The sequence below is a fragment of the Salmo salar genome, chromosome ssa02 (genome assembly GCF_905237065.1).
Source record: "Salmo salar chromosome ssa02, Ssal_v3.1, whole genome shotgun sequence".
NCBI classification, from domain to species: Eukaryota; Metazoa; Chordata; class Actinopteri; order Salmoniformes; family Salmonidae; genus Salmo; species Salmo salar.
In genome coordinates this window covers 58,667,547-58,677,835 of record NC_059443.1, presented here as the reverse complement: position 1 = coordinate 58,677,835, position 10,289 = coordinate 58,667,547, and the positions used below count along the sequence as shown (strand labels likewise).

At 42.9% G+C, this 10,289-nt stretch overlaps 1 protein-coding gene and 1 pseudogene across 1 annotated transcript in view; both read right to left on the bottom strand.

The window, feature by feature from the left end:
• Positions 1 to 985: 985 nt before the first annotated feature.
• Positions 986 to 10,289, bottom strand: part of LOC106587058 (bMERB domain-containing protein 1) — a 50,505-nt gene continuing 41,201 nt past the window's right edge. The window contains exons 4-6 of the mRNA XM_014174957.2: positions 5,075 to 5,189; positions 4,602 to 4,672; positions 986 to 4,085 (exon numbers count right to left, since the gene is read on the bottom strand). Coding sequence (XP_014030432.1) covers positions 3,970 to 4,085; positions 4,602 to 4,672; positions 5,075 to 5,189 — 302 coding nt within the window. The 3' untranslated portion in view covers positions 986 to 3,969. The remainder of the gene's footprint in view (positions 4,086 to 4,601; positions 4,673 to 5,074; positions 5,190 to 10,289) is intronic.
• On the bottom strand, positions 7,085 to 9,267 carry LOC123730398 (E3 ubiquitin-protein ligase TRIM16-like; annotated as a pseudogene).

Genomic DNA, 10,289 nt, shown 5'->3' with positions numbered 1-10,289 from the left:
TACTGGCTTGACAGATTCGGATTAGGTGGGAGAGCAATGCAGAAGTATTGAGTTGAGGTTGACAGATTCAGATTAGGTGGGAGAGTAATGCAAAGTATTGAGGAGAGGGGAGGAATGAGAAGTATTGAGTGAGGTTGACAGAATAAGGGGTGAAGATTGATAGGTAGAGCAATGCAGAAGTATTGAGAAGGGGGGAGCAAGCAGAAGAGGGGAAGATTGGATAGGTGGGAGAGCAATGCAGAAGTATTGAGTTGAGGTTGACAGATTCGGATTAGGTGGGAGAGCAATGCAGAAGTATTGAGTTGAGGTTGACAGATTCGGATTAGGTGGGAGAGTAATGCAGAAGTATTGAGTTGAGGTTGACAGATTCAGATTAGGTGGGAGAGCAATGCAGAAGTATCGAGTTCTTGACAACTAACACTAGAATCCAGCATTGTTGCTGTGATACAAGGAGAGAGAACCAACTCAGGGGAGGTATGCTGCCAAAACAAGGGTGGTCATAGCAACCTTGTGATGACAGCTACATGTCACCCGCGTGTCACTTCCCCTGTGTCCCCCCGCTCAGAGGAAAGCGTTGTGAGGTGCAGAGATAGAGCGTGGGGGTCACCGGATTATGCTTGCTGCTTGTTTGATTGACAAAACTAACCTTTCTGGCAGCTCACCAAGGACACTCGCGACAACAACAGGAACTTTGTCGGAGCTCTCTCCTCTCTCTACTACTGATGACTCACACTAGCTTATCCTTCCTCTCCTCCATCTCTCTTGGTCTGGCTGACACCAGCTTATCCTTCCTCTCCTCCATCTCTCTTGGTCTGGCTGACACCAGCTTATCCTTCCTCTCCTCCATCTCTCTTGGTCTGGCTGACACCAGCTTATCCTTCCTCTCCTCCATCTCTCTTGGTCTGGCTGACACCAGCTTTTTGACACCAGCTTATCCTTCCTCTCCTCCATTTTTGGTCTGGCTGAACAGTCCTATCTCTCTTGGTCTGGCTGACACCAGCTTATCCTTCCTCTCCTCCATCTCTCTTGGTCTGGCTGACACCAGCTTATCCTTCCTCTCCTTCATCTCTCTTGGTCTGGCTGACACCAGCTTATCCTTCCTCTCCTCCATCTCTCTTGGTCTGGCTGACACCAGCTTTCGAAGTGGGTCACAGCTCTTCACTGTATAGTCATGTGGGTCGTGTCAGCCAGACTACCTCTCTCCTTCCCTCCCCTCGCTAACACAAAATGACCACCTTGTTCTATATGGGAATAAGGGATGAGCATGGAAAATGGTGCATGATGAAATTGTGTTTTATAATTGAGGTGTGGTGACGGTACCAACGCTCAATAGCATGTCATAGATAAGAAAAGGTTAAGACCCCTGATTTCAGAGGAACCCTGATTTCAGAGGAGACTTCAGAGGAACCCTGATTTCAGAGGAGACTTCTGAGGAACCCTGATTTCAGAGGAGACTTCAGAGGAACCCTGATTTCAGAGGAGACTTCAGAGGAACCCTGATTTCAGAGAATAAATTAAAACACACCCAACAGAAACAAGCGTGTGTGTAATGCAGCGCTTTTTTCTCATTGTATACAGTACGTTCGGACTATCTACGCCGTGGTTGCTAGGGCGACGGCTCTCTGCGATGAAGAGTCCTTGATCCCTGTGTGTGGAGTGTACACTCACGACTCCAATTCTGGGTGCTTAGTTAACTCGTCCTGGACCCTTGTCATCACCATCACACACTGGAGTGCCCTACTAAGTGCCCTATTACGTACCCACTGTGTTATACAGGAAAGACACAAGTGGAGTCTCGGGCTGAAAAGTTATCATCTCCATGGAGAGACTTGACACTGAACTGTGGTTCCATGTTGACACGGACTGCCTAGTAATTACTGACAATTACTGACACAGTTTACAGTAGGCCTATACAGTTTAACATGCTGTCAGTAATAACATGCAGTCAGTAATAACATGCAGCCAGTAATAACATGCAGCCAGTAATAGCATGCATTCAGTAATAACATGCAGTCAGTAATAACATGCAGCCAGTAATAACATGCAGCCAGTAATAACATGCAGCCAGTAATAGCATGCATTCAGTAATAACATGCAGCCAGTAATAGCATGCAGCCAGTAATAACATGCAGCCAGTAATAGCATACATTCAGTAATAACATGCAGCCAGTAATAGCATGCATTCAGTAATAACATGCAGCCAGTAATAGCATGCAGTCAGTAATAACATGCAGCCAGTAATAGCATGCATTCAGTAATAACATGCAGCCAGTAATAGCATGCAGTCAGTAATAACATGCAGCCAGTAATAGCATGCAGTCAGTAATAACATGCAGCCAGTAATAGCATGCAGTCAGTAATAACATGCAGCCAGTAATAGCATGCAGTCAGTAATAACATGCAGCCAGTAATAGCATGCAGTCAGTAATAACATGCAGCCAGTAATAGCATGCAGTCAGTAATAACATGCAGCCAATAATAGCATGCAGTCAGTAATAACATGCAGCCGGTAATAACATGCAGTCAGTAATAACATGCAGTCAGTAATAACATGCAGCCAGTAATAACATGCAGCCAGTAATAACATGCAGTCAGTAATAACATGCAGTCAGTAATAACATGCAGTCAGTAATAACATGCAGTCAGTAATAGCATGCAGTCAGTAATACAGTGTAACAATGTTAGCTGCAGTGAGCTGCAGTTCCACTCAAAATGACTGTTGTTACGGTGGAAACCTTTTCTGCTGATTGGTATAGTGTACACTAACCTCTAGCTTGTGTAAAGTCAGCAATGTGGAAGGACGACTCATTTTGTAGTCCCATAAAAGATATACTTTGAGTGTATGTATTGAATAACAACAACAGCAAGAAAGGAAGCGAGTGATGAGTCATCTGTTAAGCTCTGTTGTTCGGTATGTTCAGTCACTCCTAAAGGCCTCTTCATTGGACAATGGCTGTCAAATCAGTGACTAATGACTTCTTTTCAGTGAGTTGCCTAAATTCTGACGTTAGTGTCATGTTATCATGAAACCCTAATCTTATCACCAAACGTTAATTAGCCCATCAGTTGCATGTCTGGCTAACGTTGACCTGGCAGCAATGATTAGGCTGCCATCAATTAACGGTGACTATGAATTATTGAGCCAGTGGGAAGTCTGTTCAAAGGCAACTACAGCAATTTGAAATGTAAAAGAGTTAGGGAGGCTAAACAGGGCTTAAAGAGATGTATGTATGATGTTCCAATTAGAAAATACTGTATAGTACATCTTCACTGTTGGGTTTAGTCTCATGCATCATAAATAATCATCTACACCGGGGCAGCAATATTTAACATCTGTCACTGGTAGACAAGCAGCGCTTTGTACGTCATTTGATAGCAATATCTGACTCATGCAAATTACGTTTACATCCAATCTTCATGAAGGGACAGGTTCTAGGGACAGTGGTACCAAAGCCAGAGAGATAGTCCAGAATGAACAGCTCTGAGAACATTGGTGACACCATTGAGAGGCGGGGACAGTAGGAGGGACTCTGACAATGATGAATGAGAATAGTCTGATACAGACAACGGAAGATCATTGCACAGCCTCATGGGGGATGAGCCTGATGCGGAAAGGGGACACTGGGTATAGAACCCAACTAGAAGTGCAGATAGGACTGGAGCCCTAATGATGGAGAGAAGACAGAGAGAGATAGAGAGACAGAGAGACAGGGTTGGACAGGGAGAGAGACAGGGAGAGAGACAGAAACAAAGGAGTGAAAGAGAAACACAGCCCAGACGGGATGCAGCATAGACTGGGAGATAAAACACCATCAATCTCACCCTGGCGACATCCCCAACCTATCCTTGAACATTCTCCACTGGCTCGTTGTCTGTCCGTACTTCAAGTGTTTCTCGGGTTGGAAAGCTGAAACTGTGATGCAACAGGGTTCTATTTTGGCTCCATGGTAGAGCCCCTGAGGGCCCGTCCTACATGATGGAGCAGGTGAAGCCACAGCACTCCTTCAGCAGGGACAGGCCTGTCTTGGTGAAGGGGGACGAGGTCTGCTGGGCCCTGGACGTTAGCCGTCTGGCTGGAATCTGACCTGGGGAAGAGGTGGAGTCAGTCAGAGGATATGGGGATGTACCAGGTGGAGGTACTGGTGATGCTGTAGTAGATCAGACATAATGACACACATCCAGACCCACCCAGACACAAGGGTATGCAGACACATGCATGTACACACACGCCTTCAGATGATCTGATATGAGCAGAATACACGCTGATGAAAATAAATGTTGCTCAGTGGGGAGCCAGTTCAAAGATGTATGCATTTTTGTGGGTGAAATCCATAGTTTCAAAAAGAAATGCTTCAGTAGGGAAGAAAGAATTTAACAAGAAAGAGGCGCCAAACTGTCATCAAATCAAGGTCACTGACTATTACTGTCTCAAAGTGAATACTTGAAAACGTTGAGACATACAATTGAGCATTTGAATGGAAAATAATAACTCACTATGACGCACTATGACTACACACACACACACACACACACACACACACACACACACACACACACACACACACACACACACACACACACACACACACACACACACACACCTTTCTTCTTGGAGTTTCTGGGGAACTTGGACTGGAGGAAATCAGCCATTTCTTTGTCCTCCTCCCTTTCCCTGTAGAGGAGAGAAAGATGGATGAGTGGAAGTTGAAACGCTACATTTCTGTCTGTTCCTGCTAGCGATGACTAAGACTCCATATCCTCATGCCCTTTCTCCCTGGGTGTCTTCACATGCCTCAAAAACAATCAATTATTACCTCGTATTGAATTTGTATTTGTTTTTCGGACAGGATGTCATTGAAGACCAAACCAATAAGGGGAGGGGGACAAGACAGATGGAACAGAGTTCTGTAACATAGGTGGTTCAGAACCACGCTCCCGTGATGACCTGGTCTGAGACCTGACGACATACTGTACGTTGGGACCCCAAGGTAAATGCCCAGGCTTTAGCTCAGAGGGCTAACAGTGTTCTGGTGAGCATGACACCTGGTTTCGAACCCCATTCGGTCACACTTGCCTTAGCCTCTCAAACTCCACATCGTCAACAAGGAAATCTCTGGTCTCCACCAGCTTGTGGATCTGCTGGAGAAGATCCTCCTCTTTCTGTCTGTCCTCGTTGGACTTGTCATTGTCTGTAACAGAAAAATGTTATGAGTTTGATCACTTTGGTCATGATAATGTATGATTACACAGTGTCTCATTCCCCAAGTTGATATTAACACATTGTAATCATTATTGACACATGACATACATTTTGTGCTTGGTGAAGGATTTAATGATCTCACTTAGGACTGGATTCAGTCTGTTGTGCTGAAGAGTTGCGCTACAGGGTGATAGAAATTTAAAGGTAATGTTCCCGTGTTAGACGAGACTGCATTCACGGTAAACGCTGCATATGTCGGCTCAATAGGAAATTACCTTCACCTATAAATTGCTCTAGAGCGCTGAACTTCAGCGATATGGATTGAATCCAGCCTTAATCATTATTTTACAGCACTTACAACCCATGAAAAATCATAAATCAGAAAATCCACAACAATTTACAACATAAGTTTTATTAAGCACAAATTATGTTAGGTTCCACATGCAGTGGATACATTTTGACAAAAGAAACAGATCACCAGATGCAATTTTCTGCTTACATTCTTATCAAAGTTAATGTGTTAATGCCATTATCTTCACAGAACCCACTAAATCAACCCCAAACCCAGGATAGAGGTGCTGAGTGAATGTAGTCTGGACTCTATGGAGGAGGGTCATTGAGACGCCGTAGAAGGACAGAATTACTGTCTTGTGGTCCAGGTACACTCCTACTCTGGAAGAGCAGGGGACAGAGATGTCTGTCTGTTTATCATTGTGGTAGAAGGTGCAGCTATAGTCAGAGCAGATTAAACACCAGGATTGATCATTGGGTGATTGAAAGATGAACTGAGGTCGGTTGTGGTAATGCACCTTATTATGAAAGTTAGTTGCCAATCGCCATATAAAGTCCAACGAAGAAAAATAAGCCTGGAAGGAGGAGATGACTAGAAACGATTCGGTTGACCGTTTAAGGTGTGAATTAATTGTCGGAGTAGGGGACCTTGTGCATTTCAGGTAAAATAACAACTCAATGTTTATATCCCAGGACAAATTTGCTAGCAACAGCAAGCTAGCTAGCTAAATTGGACAAATTAGCTAGCAACTGCAAGCTAGCTAGTTAAATTGCCATAAATGTGTAATGCTTTTCGACCTGTCCCCAAATTAATATAATTGGTTCAGTTTGTTTTGATATTTCAACCTGCATGTATTGATCGTGTTTGGTGTGGGGGGACAAAATCAATTTGCGCACGCGTGCATCCGGTTTGGGCATGGTGTAAGGCATGTGATACATCAGAAATTGTGTAATGGAATTATTGTCTAAAATATTGTCATATAATTAATTATAAATTGAGTTTATATGGTTTTATACCAATTTTCTGTATAAATAGGCTCCAAAATACATGTAAACAGATCATAAATGTCTCAATTTCTGTTTTCTTGGAAAGCTGTGAGAGCTTTTATATGATACAACATCAGTACTTGTTGCATTTACAACTTGTATAAGTCCTATCCTGAACTGATTTCAGCCAATGCATGGCTGTGGATTGACTGCATTGTTTGAATGGAATGTTGGCAAATTGGCAGTTAATTTATGGAATCATTCCTCTAAAACTGGCTAGCTAGCTAACAAACAGGCTACAGTGCAGAGAAACTCTTAAATGTCTTTATTTTACACAATGGCTGTGTTCCAAAATGCACACTTACGTTCTGCATTCTCCCGTTCTTTCTAGGGTGATCTTCCAAGAACACCTGAGAGAGCATACTGTCTAGTATGGGAGAACGCAGAGCACTTAAAATCCCTAAAAAATTTACTTTAAATCTACTTCGACGTGACCTCAAATCTAAACTGGAAACTGCAGCATCACGCAGCAGGCGTCAACAAAGCTAGCTTTTATGTTAGCTAGCTACATCTGTTTACATTGTAGCCAATGTAGCAGCGCGAGTAACTAGTGCGAGAAATTCAGTGAACAACTATCCCAGAATGGAAATATTGAACACGAATAACAAGAAAACAAGTAACAGAATCTATCTTCTCAGTACATGTTAGTGAATTAAGCTGATATTTTATCACAGCACTGGAAAACCATGGTTGACCAACTCCCTGACCAAAATGGCTGACATTTATCCATCATAAAAAAGTGAATTTCTATTCTAGTACTCTAATTCCTAATTCTATGATAGTATCTCTCCGTCAAGTTAATATTAACACATGACTCTGTTTGCTGAAGCCTCATTGTAATAATTATTTACAAATTATACAGCTGTTACGTTTTGTTCTTGGTGAAGGGACTACTGACCTCAATTAATAATTATTTTACAGTACAACAACCCAGGAAAAATCTGAAATCAGAAAATCCTCAACAATTTACACAAATCACAGGATACCAAGACAACATCAGTTTCATTAAGCACAAATTAATTTACCCAGAGTGATAAATGTCACACATGCAGTGGATACAATTAGACAAGATAAATAACTTGATAAATCATTTGTTAGATAATACTTCCAGATCACAAGATGCAATTGCTTGAAGCAGGTCTATGTTATTATCAAAGTTTATAACTGTGTGAATGCCAGTATCTCCACATCTCTTCCATTGAAAATCCAATTACCAGGCCTAAACCCAAACCCAGGATAAAGGGGCTGAGTGAATGTGGTCTGGACTCTATGGAGGAGGGTCATTGTGTCAGAGACGCCATAGAAGGACAGAGTTCCTTCCTTGTGGTCCAGGTATACTCGTACTCTGGAAGAGCAGTGGACAGGGGTATCAGTCTGTTTATCACTGTGGTAGACGGTGCAGCTATAGTCAGAGCAGATTAAACACCAGGATTGATCATTCTTCCCAAACAAACTGCCTCTGTCTTTTCAGCTGATCCCTTTATATGAGACGGCTATACAAACTGACCCATCCCCGTCCCAGTGTACCTCCCAGTAGCAGGCTCCAGACAGACCCTCCCTACACAGCACCTGGGGGTAGAAGGTAAATCTGTGTGGATGGTCAGGATATTCCAACAACTGACACTGGTCCCATTTCACATCTCTGTTCCCCACCGACAGATACAGTTTATGTGCTGTGTTGGGATCCAATGTGAGCTGATCATTTCCAGATATCTTGGCCATTTCCTCCTCCAATACATCCTCCAGTTGTTCTTTTAGTCGGGAGGCTGATTTCTTCACATCTTCAAAGGAGACATGTTGGTCGACAGCGCTAGGTAAGGCTTCAGATTCAGGAGTGACACAGAGAGACTGGACAGTCTGGAGGAAATGGATGTGATCCTCAGTGTCCTCCAGCTCATTGTCTCTCCTCCTCAGCTCAACCACCTCCTGCTCCAGTCGCAGCAATCGCTCTTCAACATGAATCCCTTCAGCCCTCTCCCCGGCTATGATCAGCTTCTTCACCTCAGAGTGCCTTTTCTCAATGGAACAGATCATGTTAGTAAAGATACTTTCACTGTTCTTCACCACACCTTGTGTAGAGCGCTTGAGTGACTTCATAGCCTTTCTTACTTTATTCTTCTCCTTCTTTATCCCGTGGATTCTCTGCTGGGATTTCTCCCCCAACTCTCTCTGTTTCGCAATCCTTTCTGCTGCAACTGAGACTGTTTCATGGCCTTTATGTTCATCTAACACTGATAACAGATAAACTGCTGATCGGACCGGCAGTAAACCTCTAGTAGTTTATCATGATGAGAGCAGATTTTCTCCTGTAGCTGTGTGGTGGCTTGGACCAAGTGGCGCTTCTTAAAGGTAGGAGATTCATAGTGAGGCTTGAGGTGAGTCTCACAGTAAGAGGCCAGACATAACAGACAGGACTTGACAGCTTTGAGTTTTCTCCCAGAACAAAAATCACACTCCACATCTCCAAGATCAGCATATCAGTAAGCTGGAGGAGCAGGTTGGAGTCCTGTCTCCAGATTCTCCACTAAGTCAGCCAACAGAGTGTTTTTCTTCAGAACAGGCCTTTGGATAAACCCTTGTGGTCATCCTGATCCCAGCTGCCCTCAATACAGCCCGTACAGTAGCTGTGTCCACAGGAAGTAGTCACTGGGTCCTTTAGTAGATCCAGACAGATTGAACAACTGATCGAGTCCCTGGCTGTTGCCATTTTGCTGCCCTGACTAACAGACTGAGCAGCAGAGTATGAAAGATAGGTATCATTTCTCGAGAAATGTTTGTGTTTATGACACAATGCCACATCCGGGTTCTGTGAGTACTCTTAACCTGTAGAGGGTGTGGTGGTGGACAGAGGTCAGGAAGAGATCGCCTCTGATTGGACAGACAATCTTCATTGCCATTCAGTGCCATTTTTACAGTATGTCTACCATTTAACTCTCTACACTCCACTGCACCTTAGTCTGCAGTTTAAGACCTCTCAGTAGTTGACCTCTCCATCCAAAACACTATTGGCATTCTGGGGATTTTTCATGATGATGTAAGCATCAAAATCAGACTAATCTATTCTATTAGATCTCCACTGAGTCAAAAAGCTCTGGATATCCTGCGTCATCATATGGTGATAGGAGCAGTGTTCATTTTGGATTTAGTTTAGTTAAAATACCTTTTAGTCTTGGTCACATTTTAGTAATTTCATCCTTTGTTAGTTTTAGTTATTATCAGTCAACTAAAACTCTGGACAATTTTTGTCTAGTTTTAATCACAGCCATTTTAGTCACATAATAGTGTGTGCATTTGTTTCTATTAAATAATGAATATTTATGCTACCTCTAACTTCCATCATGTGCACATTCAAATAGCCTTGTCCAACTAAGCCTACTATCCCCTTCTACACCTTAGCTGGCAACATTGATATTGTGGCAGATTATAACCAATGCCAGCCATAATTAACCATATAGGCTATAAAGCCACGACTACAGGTTAAACAATTTAAAGATCTGATTTTCTCCCCGTCATAACCATCAAGGAGGGTAAATAACAGTGGTTTCTTGAAAAGGGGATAATTTATGCTTTCCCAAAATGACAGAAGTATTACTTTAATCCTAATATTTAAATAGCATTAGTTTTCCCCTAATATTCAACAATTTGCATTAGTTTTTCCTATAGGAAAAAAGCAACCGCAACACTCATTTGCAGACCGCTGCACGAGAGCAGCCACACAGACGGATGAATAACAGCTCTCATGGTAAAATAG